This window comes from Balaenoptera musculus, chromosome 2 (genome assembly GCF_009873245.2).
Source record: "Balaenoptera musculus isolate JJ_BM4_2016_0621 chromosome 2, mBalMus1.pri.v3, whole genome shotgun sequence".
NCBI lineage: Eukaryota > Metazoa > Chordata > Mammalia > Artiodactyla > Balaenopteridae > Balaenoptera > Balaenoptera musculus.
Genome location: NC_045786.1, coordinates 89,082,881 through 89,110,317, shown reverse-complemented (window position 1 = coordinate 89,110,317; position 27,437 = coordinate 89,082,881). Strand labels below are relative to the sequence as shown.

The 27,437-nt window shown below is 51.4% G+C and overlaps 2 protein-coding genes and 1 long non-coding RNA gene across 4 annotated transcripts in view; 2 read left to right on the top strand and 1 right to left on the bottom strand.

The window, feature by feature from the left end:
• The first annotated feature begins 2,488 nt into the window (after window positions 1-2,488).
• Window positions 2,489-8,483, top strand: LOC118891168 (creatine kinase U-type, mitochondrial). Of its 2 annotated transcripts, none has more exons than XM_036844837.1 (10): window positions 2,489-2,604; window positions 3,443-3,752; window positions 4,391-4,589; window positions 4,791-4,886; window positions 5,267-5,488; window positions 5,634-5,719; window positions 5,829-5,952; window positions 7,578-7,712; window positions 7,917-8,042; window positions 8,241-8,483. In XM_036844837.1, exons 2-10 carry the CDS (start codon window positions 3,604-3,606, stop codon window positions 8,349-8,351), a joined length of 1,248 nt encoding a protein of 415 aa, XP_036700732.1. In that variant the 5' UTR covers window positions 2,489-2,604; window positions 3,443-3,603; the 3' UTR covers window positions 8,352-8,483. The 2 variants fall into 2 exon arrangements, with proteins under 2 accessions (XP_036700732.1, XP_036700734.1); XM_036844839.1 differs by having other exon boundaries at window positions 2,516-2,693.
• A 208-nt stretch (window positions 8,484-8,691) lies between these two features.
• STRC (stereocilin) lies at window positions 8,692-25,519 on the bottom strand. Its single transcript, XM_036841731.1, is given in 29 exon segments — window positions 8,692-8,838; window positions 9,034-9,181; window positions 9,278-9,375; window positions 9,605-9,753; window positions 9,945-10,087; window positions 10,861-11,016; window positions 11,653-11,822; window positions 12,431-12,587; window positions 12,804-12,894; window positions 13,089-13,285; window positions 13,698-13,833; window positions 16,040-16,152; window positions 16,266-16,389; window positions 17,219-17,277; window positions 17,588-17,713; window positions 18,194-18,259; window positions 18,404-18,571; window positions 18,737-18,775; window positions 19,062-19,244; window positions 19,618-19,750; window positions 20,007-20,122; window positions 20,239-20,425; window positions 20,593-20,759; window positions 20,931-21,041; window positions 21,151-21,213; window positions 22,182-23,436; window positions 24,186-24,210; window positions 24,300-25,110; window positions 25,397-25,519. Coding segments are annotated over 29 exon segments (5,322 nt in total). The 5' UTR covers window positions 25,439-25,519; the 3' UTR covers window positions 8,692-8,749.
• Window positions 25,285-27,437, top strand: part of LOC118889706 — a 7,881-nt gene continuing 5,728 nt past the window's right edge. The window contains exons 1-2 of the long non-coding RNA XR_005018601.1: window positions 25,285-25,446; window positions 26,623-26,705. This is a non-coding gene — a long non-coding RNA (uncharacterized LOC118889706). The remainder of the gene's footprint in view (window positions 25,447-26,622; window positions 26,706-27,437) is intronic.

Here is a 27,437-nt window from a genome sequence, read left to right as displayed (position 1 = left end):
CCTCTCTTTTCTCACCTGTGAGAGAGTGGGACTAGAAACCCTAACTCATAGGGTACTGATTATATGAAAGCATTTTGTGTGTGTTTGTACTGTTATTATCTTTGCATCCTCACTCAGGTTTCCCTGGTCAAGACTATTCCAAGTTCTGTTACCCAACGCAAGTTCGTGTGCCCAAAGCACAGTGAGGCCAAACAAAGAGAAAGGCCGGAGTTTGGAGCAGAGAAAGGTTTATTGCAGGGTCAAGCAAGGAGAACAGGTGTCTCGTTCTCAAAAACCCCATTAACTCCCTGATGGTTTTGGGGAAAAAGGTTTTATAGGCAAAATTTGGGGTGAGGGCTGCCAGTGTGTGACTTTCTTCTGATTGGTTGGTGGTGAGGTAACAGGGCGGTGCTCCAGAAATCCGTTATTCAGCCTGAAGTTACCATCTTCCATGTGGGGGGGGGTGGGGTTAGTTCCTGCAGAAGAACTCAAGGATATTGTTATGAATATTCCTCTGGGAGGAACCAGGATCCTGCTTTAATTGCTGCACTATAGTTTTTTGATTGTCCCTCCTGTGTTTCTGTATCCCTTCCCTTCCCTGATTAGCAACTGTTTGAACCTGCCCTTGAAACTCTGGAAAGGTCAAGGAGGCTGAATGAAGCCTATTTCCTACAAACAAGAAACGGGGGACACAGAAGGGATTTGTACCTGGGAGGGACCCACAGCGTCCTGCTCCATTTTGTCCCTAGTGTAAGCAGATAGGTTAGGGGGTCACCAGAGAAAGAGAACCAGGAATGGCTTTCTTGATATAAGAGAACCCATTTTGGCCTAAGCCATTTTGTGATATAAGCCTGGCCACAATGCTTGCCCTTGAACAGGTCTCAGTAATTAATGATCTTAAGGGAGGGAATGCAGAAACAAGGGAGGAGCAGTCAAGAAACAACAGTGCAGTCTTGGGGCAGGGCCCTGATTTCTTAAAGGAGATACATAATAATTCATCTTTGAGCCCCATTGGGTCCTGCTCGGTTTCACCCCTTCATGAATATGCATGTATCCTTAGCTGAAAACTTCCCAGATTTTGCTGTTCAGGGAGACGCTGCATTGGGAGAGATCCCTGGTGTTCTCCTTACTTGTGGCAAGTAATAATAAATCCTTCTCCTGATCTTTGGCTTGGTTGTATCTATTGGCTTGACACCCACCAAAAGGCGAACCCAGTTTTCAGGTAACACAAACTGCGGAACTCCATCTCTTCTCTGCTTATTGCTGTCTTACCAGGAGAAAAAGGAACTGATGGACCTGGAAGAGAGGTAATTGGCTACTAAGACTACCCACAAATGAGGAAGAAAGGAAAAGGAGCACTAGGGAAGCCTGAGAGGAATGAATGAAATGAGAGTAAAGGGATGGAGTGGGGTCTCATCAGTGAGGCCAGCAGACAATTTGAAGGGAATTTCTTTTTCTCAGATACTCTCCCTTAAGATTAACAACTATCTTGCTGTCTTGTGGGTACACCAAGGTAATGATACTGAGCAGGGCCCTGTGGGGCTCCAGGGCACAAAGACTTTCTGTGTCACCCATGTCTTTGATTACAGGAAATAGTCTTCATTCAGCCTCCATGACCTTTCCCTACTTCCAATGGGCAGGTTCAAGCAGTTGTTAATCAGGGAAGTGAGAGGATGCAAGTCAAGACAAGAGAGAAACAGTCAAGAGAAACAATAGTGCAGCCTTGGGGCAAGGTCCTGGTTCCCCGTCAACGGACACACACAAAGATATCTTTGAGCTGTTTTGCAGATACTGAAACCCCCTCCAGGTGGGTATGCTGCCCACAGGCACGTAGACCCCAGACCAGCTAGAACCTGAAGGTTGATGTTGCTGACTCCTACTTACCTCACCACCAACCCATCAGAAGAATGCAAGCCCAGTCACTGCCTTGATCCTCCTACCCCCCGACCACGAGCCCTAACTAGAAGACCACTCCCTGTTCCACAGGGAGGGGGGCACAGTTCTTTAGGTGCTAGCCTGCTGTGTTCCCGCCAAGAATAAAGCTACTATTTCTTTCTCCTCCAAAACTCTGTCTCTGTATCTCATTTCGGCATCAGTATACAGAGAGCCAATATTTTGTCATCAATACCTGAAAGAATGGGCTAATGCCACCATGCCTACCCCATCTTAACTGACCCTCCATATTGAAGCCCACATCTCTATTTCAGCTCCAAGCATTCATTCTCCTTCTGCCAGGACAAAGGTCAAGTCATACCCAAGTCACACTTGGAGATATGGCAACAAAGCCCTTTCAAATATGAATATGCACCTTGTGAGCAGAGAGGAGGAGAAGCGACCAGGTGGAAGGCAGAGATTCCTTGGTGACCCTATGCCCTTGGACACCCCTCCTTACAGTCTGGATTAAACGGCATTAGGGAGCCAAGAGAGGAAACACATGTGGTGGTTGGGGACCTGTGCCTGCCTGTTTCCGTCCTACACCTCGTCATCTCACCACACCCATCACGTCACCTTACACTCCCCTTCAGCTCAGGAACTGGGAGCTACAGAGAGCGGGCAGAAGGGAGAGGAGGAGAAGAAAGCATAATTCCTTGCCCAACTCCAGCCCCACGCCCAGCCAAACAACAGGTAGGCAAGCCTGCCGAGAATACTCGGAGTCCTGTGAGCAGCAAACTGGTCGGAGCCTGGAAAAGACTCTGAGAAGTAAAAGATCAAAGGTGAAGTAGGAGATGGGGAGGAGGGCCGAGGAGGGGGAAAAGTGGGGGATCATGAGAAGTGGAGGAAGGACGGAGCAGGGCTTCAGACTTGGGGGCAGGGCGGGGGTGGGCAACACAGCACAGATGGGGTAAGAGTTCATGTTTCCCTGATTTCTCTCCGGGAATCTTTCCACAACCTTATAAGGAGAGCACAGGTGTGACAGGGAGGAGCTTTGGTCCTCTTCCTGGTTCTAAGGAAAAAGGTGACCTTGAGGCAGCTGGTGTCTTTCTCAGTGTCTGCCTGTGTGCTTTCTCTTTGTCTTCCTCTGGTATCTGTGTTTATTCCACGGTTCCCCGAGGCCGCCTCCCCTGGGAAGATGGAGAGGTTGCTGAGGCAGGCCGAAAAAACGAGAAGAGGTTGGGTAGTGTCACGCTTTCACACCCACAGGGCGACAAAACGGGTTTCCTATTAAACCGAGAGGCTTAGGGGAAGGGTGTTCGGGTCTCGCCTGTCCCCTTGGGTGCTGTCCTCTACTTGGTGCTGAAATCTGGGCGACCTCATCTCAGGTGGGCCCGTTCCCCGGCCTAAGGCTGCGAATCTCCAGTCCTCCTAATCTACCTGGTGGGTGGCGCCTGCCCTCTGCCCCCGCACACCTAGGGCCGTGGCAGGCGGGAAGGCGGGGCCTGCATGAGCCCCACCCCTGGAGACTGCAGCTCTGCCTCCCTCTCCTGCGCCCGACCGCCGCTAGCTCATTGCGCCTCTCCTGCAGCCTGGTCGGCACCGGCTTCCACTCCCGCTCCAGCCTCCCTCCATTTCGGCTCCAGCCTCGCACCCACCTCCGGCTCTCAGTCAGCCTGTTTGCATCCTCCCTCCCGGTTCCTGCCCTGAGCCAGCTCCTACTCCGGGATTCCGTAACCAGACCCTCAAGCCATGGCTGGTCCCTTCTCTCGTCTCCTGTCTGCCCGCCCGGGGCTCAGACTCCTGGCTTTGGCTGGAGCTGGGTCTGTAGCCGCTGGGTTTCTGCTCCGCTCGGAACCTGTTCGAGCCGCCGGCGAACGACGGAGGCTGTATCCCCCGAGGTATCAGTGTCTCAGGCGCCCGGGTGAGGGTGGCGGTGGGGTGGGGGTGGGGGACGGGTAGGTGCAGTTGGGGATGGAGATGCGGACCTGGGCAACAGAGAAGGGCTATAGTCACGAAGGCTCTGGAGTACAGGCGCTGGACAGTCTGAAAACCTCAGTGGGGTGGGGATGGAGGCCAAAACCATAAGGTGAAAGCATTCCTGAGGACTTGGAGCCCGCAGTTCCCACCCTCAAGGCCAGCTCTGGCCCTGTGAGTTCTGGCTGCACCTACTCTGCCCAAATTCCTAATTGAGAGACCAGGAACTATCCTTTCCGCTCTCCTCCATCTCCTTTTCCTGCTGTTCTCTCCCGTTTCCTGAATTCCCCTCCTTAGTCTTTCCCCTCCCCCCATCCCTAGTGTTGTGTCCATGGGAGGAAAGAACTGAGCAGATCTGGGAGAATTGAGCCTCCAGCCAGAGGAAGCTAGAACTCTTGGGAAAGAATAGATCCTGAAAGTCCCTGATGAGATTACCAAGTTTTAGCCTCCCTCTAACCTCCCCTCCCCGCAAGGAACAAAGCCAGACATGCTCCCAGCTGAGTGCACTGGGTCTAGGCCCCCTGTGCCCTCCCACCATGGTTACTGGGTACCCCCTCCCTAGTGCTGAGTACCCAGACCTCCGAAAGCACAACAACTGCATGGCCAGTCACCTGACCCCAGCAGTCTATGCCCGGCTCTGCGACAAGACCACACCCACTGGTTGGACGCTAGATCAGTGTATCCAGACTGGCGTGGACAACCCTGGCCACCCCTTCATCAAGACTGTGGGCATGGTAGCTGGTGATGAGGAGACCTATGAGGTAGGGGGCCCCCAGAGTTTCCCCGGTGACCCAATTCATCTCCCCAGTAATCCCAGCTCCTTTCCCCTAAAGACCTCACTTTCCCTTAAGACTGGACCATCCATACTCATGTTTTCTCACCCAGTGAAATCAATCCACAACTAAAGCTTGGGAAGGGATTCCCTCTCCTTAACCACCCTCTTCCTCTGAACTCCCCCTCAGGTATTTGCTGAGCTGTTTGACCCTGTGATCCAAGAGCGACACAATGGATATAACCCCCAGACGATGAAACATACCACTGACCTGGATGCCAGCAAGGTAGGTCGAATATTCCACTTCTGACTTGCATTGCCTTATGTACAACATTCTGTTTCTCCAGTCCCTTCAACCATAATTATACCCTGACTCATAGTCATTATACTGCTGAGCTTTTAGTCTCAGCGTGGGGAAAGAATTGTATGTTCAGGAGCAGCCTCTGTGGAGAGGAGAGGGCGGATGAGAATGGCCACACCCCAAGGTGGGCAGGTTTGGGGGAGGGTTTACAATGCACCTTCAGTTGGAGTGCTTGCCCTATGGGCTTCTCCTTCCAGTGCAGGCAGTGAGGACCCCTCTAGTCCTTAAGGTCTCTCCTTCCGAAAGGCCCTCAGCTCCCATCCACTGTGTTTCTGTGACTTACATTAATTTCTCTGATTCCCCAGATCCGTTCTGGCTACTTTGATGAGAGGTATGTATTGTCCTCAAGAGTCAGAACTGGCCGAAGTATCCGGGGACTCAGCCTGCCTCCAGCCTGCACCCGGGCAGAGCGACGAGAGGTGGAGCGTGTTGTGGTGGAGGCACTGAGTGGCCTGAAGGGTGACCTGGCTGGACGCTACTATCGGCTCAGTGAGATGACAGAGGCTGAGCAGCAGCAGCTAATTGATGTGAGGGGCTTTGAGAGCGAGCTGGGTGGGAGGGGCAGATGGAAAGAAGAGTCAGGGGAGGCTGGGCCGGATGAGGTAGTTGGGCTCTGAGAAGCCCAGGGGCTACTGTGAGGATTCTTACCCCAAGTCCCTTTACTCTCCCCAGGACCACTTCCTGTTTGATAAGCCTGTGTCCCCATTATTGACCGCAGCAGGAATGGCTCGAGACTGGCCAGATGCTCGTGGAATCTGGTATGAGGCTTAGCTTACCCCCTGCCCCTATAAGTGCCCTTTTTTCTTTATCTCCCCCAATTCTTGCCCTGCCTCTTAATCCCTGTCCCTCCCTCTCTCCTACCTTCAGGCACAACAATGAGAAGAGCTTCTTGATCTGGGTGAATGAGGAGGATCATACACGGGTCATCTCCATGGAGAAGGGTGGCAACATGAAGAAAGTGTTTGAAAGATTCTGCCGAGGCCTCAAAGAGGTTGGAGAAGAATGTATAAGGGAACTAGGTGGGAGGACTTGAGGAAAAAATAAATTTAAATAGGTAGATGGACCATATAATTTATCAACCAACCCAGGATACTTTTGATGGTGAAAAGGATCACCACCAATCACTCTAGGACAAGAGGTATAAATCAGAACTGTCCAGGGAAAACCAGGATATGTGGTCACCCTAAGAATAGGAAGAGAGAAAGAATGTCAGGAATCTAAGGAAGTAAATAAAGCAGTTGCCAAATAATGCAAAGAAGGAATAAATGAGATGGTGGCTCAGTGCCTGGGGGTTGTGGTGTGGGATGGTGGGATGTGCAGATAAGGAAAAGGTTTAAGCCTGGATGGATGTAAGGAGTGAGAGATTGGTATGTTCATGATTCTAATGTAACCACCCAGTTGGGAGCCAAGGTAGGCCTTAACTCTGGATTCTGTCATTCTTGCTAAAGTACCATGTCTAGATTTTAAGCTGAGAGTAGGAGGGAAACCAGGGAAGGTGGAGGATGGAATGGCCTAAGTTCCAGAATGCGTTGCTCTGCGTGAGGAGTTGAATTGAATCCTCAGTCCTATACGGATTAGGTCTCCATATTCAATTCTAGATTACAAATCCCCATAAACCCAATCCTTATTTTATGTTCTCATGTATACAGTTCTATTTTGAACTTGTAAAGGGAGAGAGCTCCTCTTCCGTTTAGATCTTGGCTGGGAAGTTTCTATTATTTTTAGCAAGTAATAGGTAACATATTAAATTATATGCCTTAGTATTCTCATCTGTAAAATTGGGAGAGTAAGACTTCCTACATTTTAAGTTGTGGGGTTTAAGTGAGATAATGCATGTAAAGTGCGTGGCCCGTGGTAAGTGTTCACTGCTGTTACTATTCTAGATGGAAGAATTTCCCCTTGTTCAACATATACAATATCCCCCTATGCCATGGTTCTTTCTGAACTAGGAACAGCGTCCCTCTTACTCAGGTTAGGTAGTGGTCTTCATGTCCATCAACTCTGGCAGATCTCCAGTCTCTTCAACTCTAATAGTCATCTCCATGATTAGGATGCTTAAGTGAAACAAAAACATGCTTCCCACACTCCTCCCCCAGCCTCCACAACTATGAATCCGGCTCTTCTGCTCCATTTTCACCTTTCTCTTGCTTTCTCACATATGCTCTTTCCACAGTTAACAGGCTCTCTTGCCTCTTCCTGTTGCAAAGCCTACAACCTCATTTTCTGGCTGAAAGAAACTTCCAAGCTCTAGGCTCACTGGCAAAGTAAAGATGTCAATGCATGCAGAACTCATTGAATAATCAATCTTTTCTCAGTTCAGTTTACCACCTCTGTTCATCTCCCTAGTTCATCCTTAATGCATCATTCCCTCAGGTTTCTCTTCTTCCACACAGGATATTTTTGCACAATCTCATCATTATGGGCTCGTAACATCAAAATTATCTTTTATGCATGATAATAATGAGCCATTTCCACCAAAAAAAAAAAAAAAGCAGTGTCATTCTTTCACATCCCAAGTCTTTGTTTCTAGACATGTTTCTAGAGTTCCTGTGGGTCTAGCTAAGGGAAGGCTCGCATATCCCTGACTTTTCACTAACAGAGCCTTTGTGCACTCAGGTGGAGCGGCTGATCCAGGAGCGTGGCTGGGAGTTCATGTGGAATGAGCGTTTGGGATACATCTTGACCTGTCCGTCTAACCTAGGCACTGGACTTCGGGCAGGAGTGCACATCAAACTGCCCCTGCTAAGCAAAGTAAAGGAGTTGTGGAGTTAGAGGGTTGTGAAGGAGGAAGGTGGCTGTGTATGGGTGGGAGGGATTGGGCATTTTGGAAAGGAGCAGACATAGTGTAGCTAAAGAGTCAAGGGAAAGAGCTCTGAGTGGGTTCAGGGCTCTTTCAGGTCAGACCAGTCTCTGCCTCTGTTGACCCCTCCCCCCCAATCTCTATCTCCCCTCTAGGATAGCCGCTTCCCAAAGATCCTAGAGAACCTAAGACTCCAAAAACGTGGAACTGGAGGAGTGGACACAGCTGCCACAGGCAGCATCGTTGACATCTCTAATTTGGACCGACTGGGCAAGTCAGAGGTGAGATTCTTAGGGATTCGGGATAGGTCTGTGGGGGTTGAGATGTGACAGGGAGTGAGCCTCAGGAATGTAACAGAATCTGAAATGAAATTCAGGTTGAGTGGGGAGGAAATTGGAAACGAGTTCCCAGAGCAGCCAAATCAGTGTGGAAGGGAGTCAGATTGTGGGAAGCAGAGATCAAGGGTTAGTGTCCTTCAGGTGGAGCTGGTGCAGCTGGTCATCGATGGAGTAAACTATTTGATTGACTGTGAACGGCGTCTGGAGAGAGGCCAGGATATCCGCGTCCCTCCGCCTCTCAACAAGCATTAACTCCCATCCCCAGCAGATGACTCAAGACTCCCAGGACCTCTGCCATTCTAACAGTGGCCCATTCTCCTTACTCTGGATGCCCCCTTTCCCCCCTCACTCCCTCTGTCCTAGTAAAGACTCCTTGCTACGCTCCAGTTGTGTTATTTCTAATGGTGGGATGAGGAGGAACTAGCCTCCAGAAGAAAAAAAAGGCAGTGGGATTATTTATGATGGAAAGAGACTCCAGATATGGCATGCCAGGAACACTGATTCTCAGGTGGGTGGAAAGCATTAGCATTTTACCCATATTCCTCATCAGCTTCCTGAGGATAATTAGATTGCACTTCCATTTGCACTTTATTCATTATTACTTAAAATGTCTTTCCCAACAATCTCTCTCTTTAACTGCAGAGACAGGCTCATAGCAGGTTGCCAAGGAAGTAGATGGTCAATGCCAGGGCCCAGGAGGGTTGTGACCAGTCCTGGAGACCCCAGGCTGTGCTTCGACCTATAATGAGAGAGAGAATGGAAGGAATATCACAGCTCTGCTCCACAGGAGCCATTGATACTTGGAAACTATCTGCCTGTAGACCCCTTCACTCCAGGATCTCCCTGAAGGGTTCTGTGAGCCAACCAGTACCAAGTTAGGGTTCAGATTCTGGGTCAGGGGTTGGCGGGTCAAGCTGTGCAGTTGGGAACTCACCCTGCTGTTCTGGGGTCTCCTTCCCCTCATACTGGGCCCATGCAACTGCTCCTCGCTGCTCAGGACTCAGAAAGGCCATTTGCTCAGGAGTGACAGCCACAGCCTGAACACTGGTGAGACTAGATAGCTGGGTGGGGCTGAACACCACCTAGGGGTGGAAGCAGGAATCAGGACATCCACTGTATCCCTTGTTGGGCCCTGGCTCTCTTGTGGTCACCCCAGACCCCACTCCATCAATACTTACAGCAAATTTCGGAGGAGGGATGACAGAAATGGCCAGAGGGGTGAGGCCCTGGATCTGTCCTCGCAGCAGTGCTGAAAGAGCCAGGTCTGGGATTCCAGCTGTTGAAGCAAGTGGGATGGGCATGCAAACGTTATCTTATACTGGCCTTCTCCAGCTACTCCCAAGGTATCCTACCATAGACCTTCCCCAACACATCTCCAACCTCTTACCTAAATGCCTTCTCAGACTCCCACCTTAAGAATTCCAGAGCAGTCCTCCAACCAGTCCATCCATGGTATGGAAACCAACCCCTGACAACCAGCAGCAGCAGTGGCCCAGTCTCCCTACCTGCTATTGTACCAATTTCGGTGAAGATCTCAGGCCCCCAGTTACTGACTGGGCCAAAACCACCAGGCAGCACAAGGAGCTGGGCCAGAACCTCCAGTTGCTCCTCAGAACACGGGAGATGCAGGTTGCCCAGGAAGAGAGCTGCTTGGCTGTGGAAGAGTGGGAAGGAAGGGAGAAGGATTCAGCCATGGTGATAAGGGTCCATGGTCATGAGTTGATGGTAGAAATGGCTTCAGGTGAGATCCCTTCCTCCATGGGACCACTCCTGCATGATCCTTCCCTCCCCAGTGAGCCCACCTTTCCCTCAGCACCACCACCCAAACCCTCCTCCACAGGTGACCTAAACTCCCAACTGTTGATATGCTGCAGCTCCTCTGGCCGAAGTCCACAGAGCGTGTAACCCAGTGCAGTCAGGTGGAGGAAGTCCAGGTGGCTCACGTGCCGACCACTCTGCTTCAGGAAACTGGAGACCACAACCCGGAGCTGGGGTGGGGGTGGAGGCCACAGGATAAGGAGAGAAGTCATGGGGAAGTCATGGATGGGCAACTGCTTAGGGAAGGGACAAGTGCTACTGGATTTTTTATTATTAAGACCTGAAGATCCGGGCTTCCCTGGTGGCACAGTGGTTAAGAATCCGCCTGCCAATGCAGGGGACACGGGTTCGAGCCCTGGCCCGGGAAGATCCGACATGCCGCGGAGCAACTAAGCCCGTGCACCACAACTACTGAGCCTGCGCTCTAGAGCCCATGTGCCACAACTACTGAGCCCTCGAGCCAAAACTACTGAAGCCTGCGTGCCTAGAGCCTGTGCTCCGCAACAAGAGAAGCCACCGCAATGAGAAGCCCGCGCACCACAACGAAGAGTAGCTCCCGCTAGCTGCAACCAGAGAAAGCCCATGCACAGCAACGAAGACCCAACGCAGCCAAAAATAAATAAATAAAATAAATAAATTTATTTTTTAAAAAAAGACCTGAAGATCCAATGGCCATGGGAAAGGTTGAGGATCCAAAAAAGAGAAGGATGGAAAAAAAGGCGGCCAAAGGGAAAGGAGGAAGAAGGAAGTATTACGTGTCCAGGGCCTCAGAGTGAATAAATCACAGAGTTCCTAAGGCTACTAGTATGGGGTATTAGGAAAAGACAGAAAGAATGGCCAGGCAGGATCACAGGAAAGAAATTCCTTGGGCTTTAGATGCCCTAGAGGCCTGGATCTGTGGGATGGGTATTTGGAAGGTGGTAGAGAGGAGAGAAGATGTTACCTGGATGGAGCTCCAGCCATCTATCTGCCCCAGGGTGCTCAGCACACCCCAGTCCACCAGGCTCAGCTCCTGTAGTTCCCTCTCTCCTAGACCTATTAAGAGCTGACCCAGCTGCAGGATCTGCTCAGGACGGAATCCCCAGGGGGGACCCCACAACTAAAGAAAGAGAGGAAGAGTGTGAATGGAAAAAGCACTGGATTAAGAGTCAGAATGCTGGGTCTTAGTTTTGCCTCTGACCTTAGTTGTGTAACTCTGGGCAAATCACTTGCCTTCTCTGGGTCTTTTGTTTCTTCAACTGTAAAATGAGAGGACTGGATTAAGGTTCCTCTGACTAAGGTGTTACTGAAAGACTCTAGAGTCTCAGTAGTGAAGAATAGCAGACTCTAGTCCATGAGTTCTAAACTCTTATGTGCACCAGACTCTTGGCGTTTGGGGGCGGGCAGTGACTGTTAAGATGCAGATGCCCAGACCCCGTCCTCAGAGATTCTTCTTCGGTGAGTCTAGCATGAGATCCTCGAATAAGCATTTAAAAAACCTGCTCCCTAGATGATTTTGATACATGCTGAAGTTTGGTAACCACTTCTCTAGTCCCTCTACCCATTTCACTAGCTTCCTTCCCTCAGTATTCATCCCCTCTGACTTCCTACTCAGGCTCCAAACTCTCTAATTCTTTTATCTCCTATGTCCCCCACCCCTCACCCAGCTATCCATTCCCTTGTGTTCCACATCACACCCAACTGGCTTCCTCATGTTACTCCACTTCCAACCCCAACTGGACTCTCCATCACTAACTTGTTTTGCTTTGCCCATCGCTGCCCGTAGTTCCTCAGGCCCAAGTCCTGGGTCTCCTGCAAACAGTGCTAGGCAGTCCTCAAAGTCTAAAAGCTCCATCTCTGCGATCTGGGTTGCAGACCAGGCTGATGGGAATGTTCCCCGTACATCTGCACAATTTGGCACAGGTTCTAAAGGGGGAAGGCAGGGCCAGGGGGTCAGTGTAGTACTAAAGTATGCCCAGAGAGATAGCTATAGATGGAATGACACCCCCAACCTTTGAAGGACAGGGCAATATGGGCAGTATGGCTCAAGGGATTACTACAGTGTGAGATTTATAGGCCTCGATATTAGAACAAGTGACTGGAGAGGACAAGCCCCTCATTGTATAGATGGAAGACCGACAGGGTTGCTCAGGGACTGAATGGCAGATCTAGATTGGAACCCAGGTCCCTAGCCCCACAGTGTCACCTTCCTCCATCCTAAGCGTCTTCCCAGCAGAGAGCTCCACGCTTAATCGAGCCTAGAGCTGAGTCAGCTGTTAACAGGGATAAGAGAGCAGAGAAAGGGGAGTCCTGGGCTAAAAATATAATGAGTTATAAATTCCCAGAGCTATAGAACCCTAGAACTAGAAGAGACCTTGAAGATCATCCCTCACACCTCTGTGCTTTATAGGTTAGAAAACCCCAGCCTAGAGAGAAGTTATACAAATCTGCTCAAAGGGCACAAGTCTGACTGCACTGTTGGATACTCTTTCCTGTACACCATGCTACATGTATAGGCATGTGGGGAGTTTCACCTGGGAGATCCTCTGTGGTGGGCCGCACAACCCCAGCTACCAGGGCTGCTTTCTTGGCAGTGAGCTGTGGCCCTGCACACAGCTGTCCAGCTCTGCTCTGCTCCCAGCTCTGCTGCTTTTCTAGGAGCCGCTCCAGGGTCTCTGGGCCCAAGGCCTCCTGGGTGAGAAGGTAGAAGGAAGGTGGGCAGAGCCGGGCAGTTCAGGGCCAGCTGCTACAGCTATAATTCCAAAGTCCTATCTCTTTTTAGCAGTCTCCCCCTGCTAAATTCGGGCTTCACACCCTTTGCCCTCAACTTCCTTGGTCTTAGCTCCCTGCAACCAGCTCCCCAGTCCCCTCTCTGCTCTTACTCCCTCCCTTGTTCCTTCACCTCACCCTGGGGATCAAGGAAATAGCCTCAGGAGACAGAGTGAATACTAGGCGTCCTGCTTGCTCGACTTCATCCTGGCTCCATAACTCTGGTTTCCTGAGGGACAGAAAGAAGATCAGGGGTTGGGATGCTGAGTGAACTGTGAGGAGAAGGAAGAGGAAAGACACGCTGGGACTGGGGACTCAGGGCTCCAAGGACCTCAAGCATATTGAATGGGCTGCCACTGATGAGGGTGGTTGAGAGGGTAGGTGAAGGATGAGTTAGAATCTGAAGTTCCCGGAGGTCCATACCCAAGAAGAGGCTCCTGCAACAGCAGCCATCCCAGCTCTGTGGCAAATGGCTCTCCTAGGCAGATGTCCTGCAGCTGACTGAGATGGGCCAGAAGGATCTGTAGGGGGATCCGTCGTGTGCTCTCTATCCCCAGGAATCCAACCAAGGGACCCAATGTCTCCAGCACTTCCCTTGACACTGTTGTCTCCTTTGGAGCCTGGAGAGGGGCATCAGGCCTTGGGACAATGCACCGCTGGCTCAGAGGACCAGTCTCTTTGATCAAGACACCAAGACCTTCGACCTTGCCTCCCTCCAGCTCCCAACCCAAGACCCTATGAAGTTCATTGCCATTGTTCACTTTTCTAAACAATGAGCCCAAATAGGAGCAGGCAGGAAGACTGGGAGGTGGAATCCAAGGAATTTCTTATACTCCAAGGGATATGGACAAGAAACATGAAGCAGACTATCAAAGAATAGAACCCAGAGGTAGATCTAGGGGCTAAGGCCTTGTAGACAAAAACCTGTTTGGCAGCAAAAGTTCAGGTCTGGGCCTAGAAGACAGAGAGCATTGTCTGAGTGGTAAGAATGGCCCAGGCTACAGTTCTGAGTCTGATGGTGTGGACTCTTACCAAGTTTTGTAGGGCCCTTTCTGCCAGGGCTGCCCGGTGGGGTGGGGTCAGTGCCAGCAGCTGCTCTGGAGTACCTCGTACCAGCTCCACCACCAACATAATGGATTCACTGGACAGTCTGTCCATCAACTGGACCCTATAGCAGTTTGACAGTGGGGGGACTCAGAATTGAGCCAAGTTGAGAAGGGACCACAGAATGCCACATTGCCCAGACAAGAGGTAACACTAGACCAAACCCTGTGGCCCTGGAAAGGAAGCCCCAGATCCAATTCCCACCACAGTGCTTGCAGGGAGAGAACAAAGGGGGTGACATATTTCCAGTCTTCTTGAGAAGAAGTAACAAACAATCCTACCTCATCTAATGGAATCAAAAGCCCCAAATATTAAGTATCACTAAGTCCCCTCCCCCATTTTATTAAACACTGAGGTTCAAAGAGATCAAATGGTGGGTTCTTACTCTCAGTTCCTGTTTTCCACAGTACCACCCTTCCTCTACTTATTGTGAGAAGGTCCCCTCTCGTTCGTATAGCACTATACAATTGACAAAGTTCTTTTAGGCATTATCTCATTTGGTCCTATGGCAAAACCTGGGGATAAGAGAGGTATTTTCTCATCTCTCTTTCACAGATGAGGAACTCGGGTCTTCCAACTCATGGTCCAGGATCTTTCACCTCATCCAGGTCTTTGGGATTCTAAATTATCTCCAAGAACCAATATATTTCAATAGATTTGAAAGGCATTTTTTAAAAAGCCATTTTGCCAAAAAGTCAGAAGTGACACCATGTACTCTTATCTAGGGTTGCCAAGTCTGGAACTGGACCAAGTAGTACAAAAGCCAAAATCTGTGGGAAGGTCTATAAAAATGTAAGGATGGAGTCACCTCCCAGAAAGACCAACGCCAGCTTTTTCCTACTCTGACTTACAGTTCAGTTGGCAATGGGGTGAGCATGGGGGTAAAATGGGAAAAGAAGCCTGTGAGTGAGATACTCATAAACTCCTAGAGTCTCTAGTTTAGGAGCTGCCTTAGGTTCATCTAGTCTTCTCTCTCCTCACGCATACTTGAATCTGCTCTACAACATTCCTGCTATGGGGCCATCCAGACTAGGCTTGAATAGCTCCAGTGGCCAGGAACTCACTACCACAATTTTCCTCATATTGTGTAAAAATCTGATTTTCATTCGCTGGTACTAGTCATGCCCAGTGGGGCCATTCAGAAACATGCCAATCTATTTTCTATTTGATAGCCCCTGGGGTATTTGAAGGTATTTATCACATGCTTCATACATTCTCTCTTTACCTACTCCTCTGAACATATTGAGAACACAGTGCCCTAAGCAGACTACAGTCCTGTGGGGCAGAATTGAATCATTACCTCCCTCATTTTTAAAATTTTTTTTTTATTTTTGGCCATGCCCTGTGGCTTATGGGATCTCAGTTCCCTGACCAGGGACTGAACCTGGGCCACGGTAGTGAAAGCCCGGAATCCTAACCACTAGGCCACCAGGGAACTTCTACCTCCCTCATTTTAAATATTCTACCTCTATTAATGTGGCCTAGGTTATAATAAGATTGCTTGGGGACTTCCCTGGTGGTCCAGTGGCTAAGACTCCATGCACCCAGTACAGGGGGCCCAGGTTCAATCCCCGGTCAGGGAACTAGATCCCACATGCTGCAACTAAGAGTTCGCATGCCACAACTAAAGATCCCGCATGCTGCAACTAAAGATCCCCGCACGCGGCAAATGAAGATCCCATGTGCCGCAACTAGGACCCAACACAGCCAAATAAATAAATATTTTAAAAAAAAATATTGCTTGGCAGCTCACATCACAATGTTGCCACTCTCAGGTGTCGCATGCTGGGGCCTTGTTTGGGGAGCCAGTCAATACCTAGAGCAAGTTTGCTTTTCGTTTTTTAAAAAATATGTATTTATTTAGGCTGCACCAGGTCTTAGTTGCAGCACGCAGGATCTTTGCTGTGGCATGTGGGATCTTTAGTTGTGGCATGCAGTATCTTTAGTTACTGCATGCAGACTCAGTTGCGGTATGCGGACTTCTTAGTTGTGTCATGCAAACTCTTACTTGCGGCATGCATGCGGGATCTAGTTCCCCTACCAGGGATCGAACCTGGGCCCCCTGCATTGGGAGCATGCAGTCCTACCCACTGGACCACCAGGAAAGCTCCCCTAGCACAACTTTGAAAAGAATCCTCTGATTTAGGCTGTAACTGATGTCAGGGAACCACCAGACAGAAAAACACCACCTCTAAGGTATTTCCTAAGGGCAGATCTTCTACCCCAGGTTGAGCCTTCTGAGAATCCAGTATCTCCAACTGTAGCCTTACGGTAAGTCCAGGAGTAGCTTGGTGTCCAGCCCACTCAGTTCTGGCCCCAGGGTTGCCAGCTCTGGCTCTGGCATTGTCATCCTCCTCTGTAGCTCTGCCCAGATACAGGTCCTCTGTAGGACAGGGTAGGGAAGCAGGTTCAGGACAGAGCTGAGCATGGAGGCTGGGTTCTATACCCAGGGTCCCCGCCTCCCTGCTCCCACTAATGCCCAAGCACCCCTCTCACCAGGCTCCCTCGAACCCCAGTGGACAGTTGATAGATCATGTGTACCACTTCAAGGAAGTCTGCCATCGAGTTGATCTGCTGCAGAAACTCACAGGACATGCCCCCTGCCAGAGTACCCAGAGCCCTGTAGATGTGTGAGTGGGTAGATGCTCATTCAACACGTGCCACAGCCTGTCTGCTCCTTGATATCAACATTCTCAACACAAGTACACATGTTCATTTACGGTAATTTACAGTTTGAGAAATATCTTTCCATAGATATTCTCATTGGCTTCCCACAACATCATCACTGTTTATCAGAGAAGAAAATAAAGATTTACAGAGGTCAAGTGACATTCCCAGCATCATTCTACTAGAAATGTGGTAAACTGAGACTAGAGCCATGTCTTCAGAAGCCCATGGTTCTTTTACTGTGGGTGGAAGTAAGGTGATACTTACTCCTGTTTATTCCTGCTTGGTCAGTGGCTCTGAAAGATTAATTAGCAAATGTCTACCAGAAGCTCACACTGGGCCCGGCACTGTATTCAGTACCTTTTATGCCTTATCTCATTTAATCTTCACAGCTACCTATAGGAAGGTACCATTTTATTTATTTATTTTTAAAATTTTTATTGGAGTATAGTTGATTTACAATGCTGTGTTAGTAGGAAGGTACCATTTTAATTCTTATTCTACAGAAGGAAAAATTGAAGCTTAGAGAGGTTAAATGACTTGCCCAAGATCACAAACAGGTGATGGGGCTAGGACCTGAACCCAATCAGGATAGATACTGTGCTATGGAAGGGCGGGAGGGTCAGGGGAGGAGGAGCCAGAAGAAGACCCACAGGCTGAGGCCATGCATCATTGATCCTCATACCCCCACTCCCCCACGTATCACATGGTGCCTGGCACATGGTAAGCACTCAAAAAAATGTTAGTTAAATTAAACTCACAGCTCAACACAAGTTACTCACTGCAGATTCCTGAGGGTCAGGTTGGTGGGCACCTGCATCTTCTTCCAGAGAAACTGTGCCTACAGGAGAAAGAAAGAGGAGCCACTTCCCAGCAGAGATATTGCCCAAGGACCTATGATGCCTTGGACCCAGTGCTGCCTCTCCACCCTGTGGGTCCCACCAGCCTCCTACTCTCCCAAATGCCCACTGCTGAGACAGAGAGAGAGAGAGAGAGAGAGAAATGGGGCAATAGGGAGGAGGGAAAAAGAAAGAGCAAAGCAGGTCACATCATAAGGGATGCTAGGGATAATGTGCCGTATGTCTGAGGGATGGGTGAGGGAGGTGGAAAATATTGAGAGAAGGGAGTTCTGGGGTAGTGCGAAGAATTACCTGCTGCTCAGACCAGGGCAGCTCCCGGTAATGCCTTCGGTCAGCCAGAAGAGCAGCAGACTCCAGCTGTAGCAGCTTTAGTGGGAGCAGAGGCAGCAGGCAGTCTGGCCAGGTGGTGGGGATAGGCTGCTGGTGGGGTGGGTGTAGCAGTGTAGTGATAGGTGAAAGGGTCTGGACTCAGGCCTCAAAGAAGAAGGGGAACCGTGGGGGCAGGAAGGGACCAAAACTAGGAGAAGGGTGGAATGGCATGTGCCACTCTAGCTGGGTACACCCAAGAGCCCTCACATAAAAGGCGGTTGTGGTCAAGTGTCGCTGTTGATTAGGCATCTGATGGACTAAACTCCCTCAGTCTCCCAGAGCCTTGGTCTCTTTATCTGAAAACAGAATGACTGGCCTGGAAGATTTCTCAGACCCTTGTGGCTTTGACATTCTAGGATGTCATGCTGTCCTGCAACTGGCCCTGGGGAGAGCTACGAACGTCTTGGTGGGCACAGAGTTAACTTGGACTCTCGGGGCCACTTCAGGGAGAGAATGTGGGGCAGCACCAGCCATATGAAACAGCCCTGGGACGTGGAGAGGAGCTCAGTCAGGAGAAACCACACGTACCTGACCAGGGATACACACAGCTGCACTGGCACCTGTTGCACCCATGTTTTTAACTCCATCTTTCACCTGCATGAGAATTGGCTGCGTGTATGTGTGTGTGTGTGTAAAAGTGGTGAGGTTTGAGGGGCCTTCCCTGGGCACAGGGAAGATGCCCTCCTCCCAACCAGAGCCCTCATCCCTGATTGGCCATTCTCCCTGCTGCTCTCATACCCGGAAGGTCTGCAGCAGTGCTGCGGTCTGGCAGGCTGAGAGGCGTGACAGTTCAGGGGCCAGGCAGGAACAAGCCCCAACCAGAACTCGCCTAGGGATGGCCTGGAATGTCTGGGAGCTGAGGCCTGGAAGCAGAGGGTGCAAGGAGCAGAGTTCCTCCAGGGACAGCTGGGGAGCAAGAGAGACAAGAGGCCTGAAGAAGTCGGGCCAGGTGGTAGGGAAGAGGACAATCACAGTACAGAAAGGCGGCAGGTATGAGGGGAACTGAGAGGGAGCCAGGGAAAGGGGGGGACAGAGAGCTCCGGGGGATGTTGAGAAGTTTCTGCTACTCACGTCATGCCTAGGGAGGAGCCGTCCAAGCAGTAGGACAGCCTGAGGGAGGATGGGACAGGAAACAACAGCTCTCAGGTCCTGGCAGCCAGGTCCCAAGCAGGTCCCTAGGGCCCACCCTCCAAAACTTCCAGCTCTCTCTCTACCACCCCAGTGACCAGCCTGGCTCTGGGCTCTTCTTCGTCTGAGGAAGGGGGTTGAGGGAATCCTCCTTGGGACAGAGGAAAAGGAGGCTTCAGGGGGGCCCGATGGTATCCTTGAACATAATTCTCTTGACTGAGGTTCCGCGTGGTGGCAAGATGGAAGCCAGGGAGTGAGATAGGCCCACCTGGGCAGGTGTGACACTGGTTCCTTGCAGCGCAGGAAGCATGGCTCTAAGCTGGGTCTCTGACAGCTCCTGCAGGAAGCGGAGGCCCAGCTGAGGGAAGAGAGGGGCCCAAACTCGAAGCTCCCGGGGGCTCAGCACGGTTCCTCCAGATGAGCGCAACACTCCCAGAAGTTCATATGCTACCTGTAACCAAAGAAGGTCTGGGACTGGAGAGAAAAGACAGGTGAACCTTAAGCCTCCTCTCTAATCCCACATCTGGATTTCCCAGGGCCTGGATTATGGCTTGGAACCAGGGATGGGAGAGGAGCAGATTGGGTTCAAGACATCAAAGGATATGTTCGAGATGTCATAGACCAGATGGAGCAGGGCCCCGAAGAGGTGGTAACAGATAAGAATGGCCATGGAGTAAGGAAGTAAGGAATGAAGGTAGCCAAGGTGGGGCAAGGGCTGGCACCAACTGTGCTCAAGCTTGGTTGAGATGACTGGGCACGTCCTCCACACAGACCACCCGCCACGGGAAGCCTGGAGTCTTGTAGGCCTGTGCCGAGGGGCTCACCCGTCCTTGTGGGCTGAGGGTCCCGTTGGCTGCACATTCCAGCAGCCCCCGTTCTACCGGCCCCATTGGATCGTTCAAGGGTACCAGGCTCTGCAGCTCCTCAGGGCTCAGGAAACAGGCGAGGGGTCCCAGCCTGAAGAGGGCACGAAGCTGGCCTTCACTGAGGCTGGTACTAAGGCAGGGACCATGTGGGTACACGGAGCAAGCACTCCGACCGCTAAACTAGGAAATGTGGATGCCACAGACAGGCCTCTCTCCTGGAGCCCTACACCGCCAGGGGCCACTGCCTACTCTCTTGCCCCTTCCTTTCTAGGACCCCAACCCATCATGGCAGCTGTACCTGCCTCTCCCCCGCTCTGGCCGTGATCACTGATCCCACAACCACTCACCTGCGCACCTGCTCCTCTCCATCCTGGACACTCTGGTTCACCAGGCTGCGCAGCACATGTCGGGCGTGTCCTGGCCCAAGACCGGCCGCTGGCCAGCTATCCTCCAGGGCCTGGATCTGAGATGGGGAAGGTCAGCTTGTGTTGGGGTCACTGTGGGACTAGGAGACATGCCACTGACTCCCATCCCACCTATCAGAAAACAGCCTAGTCAAATAAAGGATCGTTCTCATACCTGATGAGGGCTGAGTTGCAGAAAGTTCTCCAGAGGCAGATGGGGGAGCAGGGGCAGCACTGCCCATAGCAGCTCCTGGGGCCAGGCGGGCACTTCCCCAAACAGCTCAGGGGCCAGCAGTCGCCTTGCCAGAGCCTCCTTCTGTTCAGGCCTCATTCCAGGGCTGTAATTCCGGATGGCAGCCAGGCTGGGGAGAGTAATGGGTCTTAGCCCTTGGCCCTGTTCCCTGGCTCTGTGCAGCTCTGCTGTCATGACAGGAAGGAGACTCCCCAGTTTTAATCGAAGGGGCTGCTCTAGGTGGGGGAGATTGGCCTGACCCTGACAGGATCAGGAGGAGTGGTACAAGGTCCTTACACACTGTCATTGGACAACAGGGATGGTGGGAAACGCATCAGGTCGGAGACAGCCAAGAAGGGGATGAGTGGTGAGAGATCGATGAAGAGTTGGGAGGTGAGGCGCGGGTACCGCTGGAGCAGCAAGGCTGTCAGACGACCCAGGGCCTGCTCCTCAGATGGTGGCACCTGTGGGGGCACAGGAATGAATGCCGGCGCTGGGGATGCCCACTCTTCTGGCCATCTCCCCTGCTGAGTTCCTCCTTCTGCTGGAGCGAGCCCACTGCCTACCTGGTTCCAGGTGCTCTTGATTCCTAGATTTTCCCCACCACCCTCGTTCCCTTCTCCCTCCGTGCCCACCTGCAGCTGGGCCCAGGAACGGTGCATGAGCGTCAGGAAGCCCTGAGCAGCCTCGCTCTCCGCTGAAAGCACCAGCTGCTGGAGATTTTCTGGCGGCATGTGCAGGTATGCCTGGGAGTAGGAGGTCATGGTGGTTATGGCTTCACTGGGCAGGGACCTCAGGCCACAGCTATCACCCAGTCCACCCACATACTGCCCCCCCACCCCCCGCATCTGTTACCTGCACTAGAATCTGCAGGGCCCAAACACTCTTCTCCCTCTGGAGCAGATCCCACAGCACAGGCTGGTGGGGAGACAGACAAGATGCCAAGAGAGCTGTCTCCTCTGTCCCTCCTGCGGCTTCCCCAGGCACTCCAGCTCCACTTGCTAGAATGCTTGTCCTTCATCCGAAGCTAGTATGTGTGTCTGCTCAGATGTTACACTCCTTTAGGTCAGGGACCACGTCTGCTATAGCCTTTCCCAGGCCAGGCCCCTAGTTGGCCCAGTAAATACTTGTAGATATGAACCAAATTATTACATTTCATTGGTCCCAGGACTCGAGAAAGTGGGCCCTAACATGGAGTGAGGAATCTTTATATTCCCTACAGAACCTAGCAAAGTGCCTTAAAAATAAGCAGAACTCAATGAATGAACTAAGGTATTCACATATTCCAGCCCCTTCACTCTACAGAGAAGAAACTGAAGCCCAGGAAAACCAAATTAAATTACTCGCCTGAAACCACACTTGTGGCATAGTTGAACCTGAAACCCAACTCTTCTGATTTGCAATCACCCTGAATTTTTCTCATTTCTGTCTTATCTTCCTATATTTTGCCAGTTTCCAATTCTCACTCTCCAGGGACAGAATTAGAGCCGTCTAACTTGATCCCTTTCCTTTCCAGAGCAGAAAGGGGGGAAATCAAAAAGTCAGGAAGAATAATGAGATAACATTTATTATATATTGTTTTTATATCATATACTAGTGCTAAGGCCACAGCATGTGTTATCTGATGTAATCCTTACAGCCACCCTAAAAAGAGTGGCACCATTATTCTCCCCGTTCGTTTGCAGATGACAAAAATATTGCTCAGAGAGGTTAAAAACTTGTCCAGGGTTGATCACAGAACTAAGATGTAAACCCAAGCCTGTATGACTCCAGAGCTGTGGGCTTAACTGCTGCACTACACTACTGCCTCTCAGTAATATAGTAGAGAATTCCCATGGAGGACCTTCCCTCTGTTCCAGGAGCTTTCACCTTGGCAGATCACTCACGCTGAAGCAGGCCAGCAGCTCCATCTTGCTTAAACCAGAGCTGGAGCTGGCAGTGGGGTCAAAGTCCAGGGGGGTCGGCTGCTCCTCCTGTTCCAGGTACTCCCCGACTGTCCGCAGCACACTGCGCCGGCCCTCGGGGCGGAAGGCATCCCAGAAGGAGCAGTTGTCTGGGAGACTGGAGAGCATCAGGGCCTGACCCAGCATCCCCTGGGCCTCGTTCCCTCCGGCCCCTGGACCCAGGAGGAAGGTCAGCAGGCGCAGGAGATAGTGTAGGCGTGTGGGGTGGGCAGGGGCCGGCACGGAGGACTGACAGCGTGGCAGCTGGGACAGCATGCCAAGCAGGAAGGGGCCTGGGGCCAGGCAAAGTGGGGACGGTCCCAGTGGGGGCAGAGAGGGCAGAAGAGGGCCCAGTAACCCCTCCAGGAAGCAAGTATCATTGCCCCCACGACTTATCCTGCACTGGCCTGCTAGCCAAGGCCAGGAGGGCACCAGGGCCTCATACATGGTGTCATTGGCACAGACCATCATCAGGAAGCTGCCCCCATCTGGGCAGCGTTCCCCACATGGTCCAATGTGGCAGGGTGGGGAGGCCGTGACATCTGGGGTGGGGCCCTGGCACACATGCTGAACCCAAGCCTGGTTGCTGGGGGGCACAGCCTGCAGACTTGCCTCCCCACACAGCTGCTCAGCCCACAGAGTCTCGTTCTCCAAGAAGCAGCCCCAGAAGATCTCTGGGGTGAGGGGAACAGGGGGCAGGCCTTCAGGGCAGCTGGTGGGGGGTGGGAGCAGGCCCGCACAGAGCCGCTTTACCAAGCGGCGGTTGGGACCCGACAGGGTGGAAAAGGAGAGGTCGCTACAGATTGCCTCCAGGAACTCTTTGGGAAACTGGTCGTGACAGGCCTGGAGCCAGCCTTGGGCACCTGGTGCCCATGAGACTGCATACCACACAGCTGTCTGGCAGATGGCAGCGGTGCTGGGAGGGGGCTGCGGGGCGACAGGCTTGATGTGCTGGCAGATCACGTGGAGGGAGAAGTTGGAAATGCTGTAGGGCGGTGCTGGGCCTGCGGCGTTCTCGCAGAGGGCCTCCACAGAGATGGCCCGCCGCTGGCGAGGGCTGATGTTGGCTGAGGGCTGGGAAGTCCTGGGCAGAGGCACAGCTGTGCTCAGGCAGTGGAGGAGCGCGGGGGGTGGAGGTGGCGATCCAGACAGAAAGCCCAACGCCCGCACATCCCAGGAGAGATTGTGCCGGATGCCCCTGGATGCAGAGGGAGGAGCAGGCGAGCATCTGATCAGTTTACATTTCCTCAAGTTGAGACTTCTGGCCCCGGCCCAGAGCCCTGCAGGGAGGTTGGCAAGCACAGGCTTTTCCAAAAGTGAGGTCGCTGGGAGTACTGGTGTTACCGGTTTAAATGTTGGAATGGGGGGAAAGGGGAGAGAGATCTGTCCCGCCAAGGCACAAAAATCACCTAGGAGCAGTTGGAGTCCCTTCTGTCCACCCGGCCCCCTTCTTTCTCCTTTCTGCATCCGCTTTTAGGCAGCTTAAACACAACCCTTGGTTGGCCTCAGATCAGGAATTCTGCCCAGCAACTGAATATGTCCGCCTGTGCTCTGGCACTGTTGTCCAGAAACAGTAAGGGGTGGAGGAAGCCAATCCCGTCCTTTCTTTCCATACCCCATCTTTATTAGTTAACATTTATCAAGCACCATGTGCAAGGCACAGTTCTAAGTGGTTTACACATACAGTATCAACTCATTTAATCCCTTGCAAAAACTCTGAGGTAGTTAAGATTATCCATATTTCCCAAGTGGGGAAACTGAGGCATAGAATGAGGCTATAATCTGCCCAAGGTCACATGGCTAGGAAGAGGTAGAGCTGGGACACCAACCTCGATAGTCACACTCAAAAACCAGTAAACTACACCCCTCCCATCAGTTTCCTCTTCCGCTCTGGAGGCTGATGACGTCCCATGCCCAATCCCTCAGAACTCCTCTCCTGTTACTTACCACAAGAGCAGCTGCTGAAGATTGCCTAGGAGGGAAAGAGTAAGGAAGAGAACCACCCCAGTCTCACCCTTCCTTGCCCTGCCACAGCCCAGCCCCAGACCCGGCAGCACTCACCTCCCTGGCACTGCCCATTGACATCAGGCTCTGGTTGCCCCAGAATGGAAAAGACCTCATCCTGCAGGGAGTCAGTGACTCGGAGCAGCCCCTCCTGGAAGGTAGCATAGAGGGGGGCCCCCACTGTGCGCAGCAGACCTCCCCAAAGAGCCTCCTCAGAGCCCAGCTCCCCCATGGGAGTGAGCAAAGCCAACAGACCCTGCAAAAGGTGGGGGGCTGGCTCCCTCCCATCGAGGCCTGTGGCATTGGCGGGGTCCACGCTGGGCTGCACCTGCACCAGGGCCTGCCAGCGTGTGCCTTCTAACAACAGCAGCAGAGAAGGCAACCAGTCAGCTGCCAGAACGCAGTCAGAGGGCCCATCACGGGTGCATGGGGGCCTGGTAGGGTTAGGGGGTCCCCCGGGAACTAAGGCTCCCAGCAGCACCTCTGCAAGTCCACCCAGCACACCTGCCTGGTGCCCCAGGAAGTCCCGGGGGGTCTGCTCCTGTCCCAGCAGTGCCAGCACATCCCCCAGCAGCCCCAGCATTGGCTCCCAGTCTGGGCTGCCTCTCAGCGTCACTAAGAAATCATGGAGCCGGAGGGCAGGGGGCTGGAGAGGTGGAGGCTCTCCCACTGGTCCCTCCCCCATTCTCCCAGGCTCAAAGGAAGAAGAAATGTTGGCCAGGAATGCAGAGAACCGTGAGCGGCTGAGGGACCCCTGGGGAGCCTGGTCCAGAACGGAGAGCAATGACTTCAGGAGGGAGAGACCAGGGTCCAGGGACTGAGGCCCAGTAGGGACCAGAGTCACTGTAAGAAAAGAAACCAGAGATCACTGAAGGGGAAAAGCCTGGAACCCAAATTCAGCCCTGCCCTGGAGCCCAGTCCCTGCCTGGATATAAAGATGAGGCGAGAAAGATGGTGAGCTGAGTCCCTTTCAACAACCTACAGTAAGTCTTGGCCTGATTTCTTAACCCTCATTTTCTCCCTTAGCTCCAGTCTCCGCCCCTCTTCCTTGCCCCTTTATTTTTTCTCTAACCACTTAATCTCTGCATTCTTAAGTCTCTTTCCAGCAACCATCCCCTTCATCCCCAGCCCATCTCACTGTTCCTCTCACCTGCACAGGACAGCAGCAGCAGCAGGGGCCAGAGGCTCAGAGCCATGTTTCCAGGTAAGCGCTGGTACTAGAGGTGAGTTCTGGTTATTCTCACCTTGTGTGGGATAGCCAGGTGAGGGCAGGGCACTGCAGGCAGCCTGAGTCTCCACTGACACTGTAGTGTGGTCTTTCAGGAAACAATATCCGTAACCTGACAGCAGGTTTGTCACCTGAGCCACTGAATACCTGATCCTTTGGCTTTGGAAAAGGGTGTGCCTCTCAGAGGGACCAATGATAGGGGATCCCAGGGGGCCCTCAGAGGAACCCAAGGATATAACTTCAGTTAGGAGCCAGGATGCAGATAGTAGGCAGACATAGAGATGGAGCCGTTCTGGAGATCAGGAGTATAATCTGGGAGGGTCTGCAGAAATATAAGAAATATATATAAATAATATTAAATAAACAATAATAGAAATATAAGAAAAAAAGAGGGTCCAAAGGAGCTAAAAAGCAAGTAGCATTTGAGGGAATTGAAGAAGAAAGGGGGCCAGGAGAACGGATCTGGGCGGCCAGGTGTAAACAGAGAAGAGGAATGAAGACAAAGGTCTGGTCCAAGGATGGAGCATTCAGGAAGAGAGGGGCTTTTGATTCAGTACCCAGAGCCACAAAATGTTAAGAGTTGGGCAGGATTTCAGAGATCACATAGACCAAACCTCTCATCTTATGGATAAGAAAATAGACACAGGAGTGACTTGCTCATTCGGCCATTCAAGTGTTTGTGTTTGCCCTCTGGCTCTCTTCCTGTGGCCCAGGAGAAAGCCCTTAGAAAATTCTGAGGTGAGAAAAGAAATAAACCAGATTAAATGACTATGCAAGGGGGCTATTCCACACACACACACACACACACACACACACACACACACACACACACACAGAGAGAGAAACTGCTCATAGATCAGAGAGATCCATCTCTCTGATCTGGTCAGGGTGAGAAGTCTTTTCTGCTCTCTGTTTATATATCCCCAAGGCCTTTACCTGACACCAGTTCTAAACAGTAATTCAACACAGGCTCCACTCAAACCATATTCTGTCCTTCTTTCCTTAGAACCCTTCTCTATTCTAAAGCCCAAATCCATACGTTCAAATCTATTATTAATGTGCCTCTGTCCTAGAAGGTCCATTTACAATCATAGAATTTTAGAGCTGGAAAGGACTTGAAGAATCCTCTTGTAAAAACTTCTCATTTTATAGATGAGGAAATGGAGGCCCAAAGAAATAGAATACCTTGGCCCACGCAATCAAAGGAGGTGAAGGCAGTGCTGGGATTTTCCAAGGTGAGTCAAAAAGTTAGAACCAGTGAAATGATCTATTGCATCACTTTGCCAATATTTTCTCTTTGCTCATCAAAGGTACATCTAGTCTGAAAAGCAGAGAGGAGAATCAGAGGAAGAATACGGCCTGGGTTCCCAACAGCTTTCTAGCTCCTGGTTCCAGCCCATTCTGCAATCCACTTGAATTTCCACCCTTGATTCTATAACAACCCTCTTGTAATAAATTCTCCTTTTTGCTAATAGGGTAGCAAAAAATGAGATGGCTGGGTTCAAGTCCTGGCTCCAACATATACTAGCAGTATGTCCTGGGCCGTTTCTAAACCTCTCTGTGGCACAGTGTTCTTTTCTGTAAAAAGGAGAAATACTAGTATAGAGTCGTCATGAGTATTAGATTTGATAAGGCATTTAAAGTATTTAGCACAGTGCCTGGCATTCATTCAAAAAGAGTAAGCACCCATTATGTGCCAGACACTGGTACAGAATAAACATTCACTAAATGTGACTACTATTATTATTAGACTAGCTCAATATGAATTCTTTTATTTGAAACTAAGGAGTCCTAATTAATACAGAAATTGTCACCAAGAAGTAGTGTCTTGAGTGAAAGACCTTTAGAACAAGTATGGAACTAACTGAGTCAAGCAGAGAGGGGAACAATGAGGACTCCCTCAACCCAGGAGGGGAAATTCTTGGCACTCCACATGATGATGGAGCAATCAGGTTAAGCAATCCTGT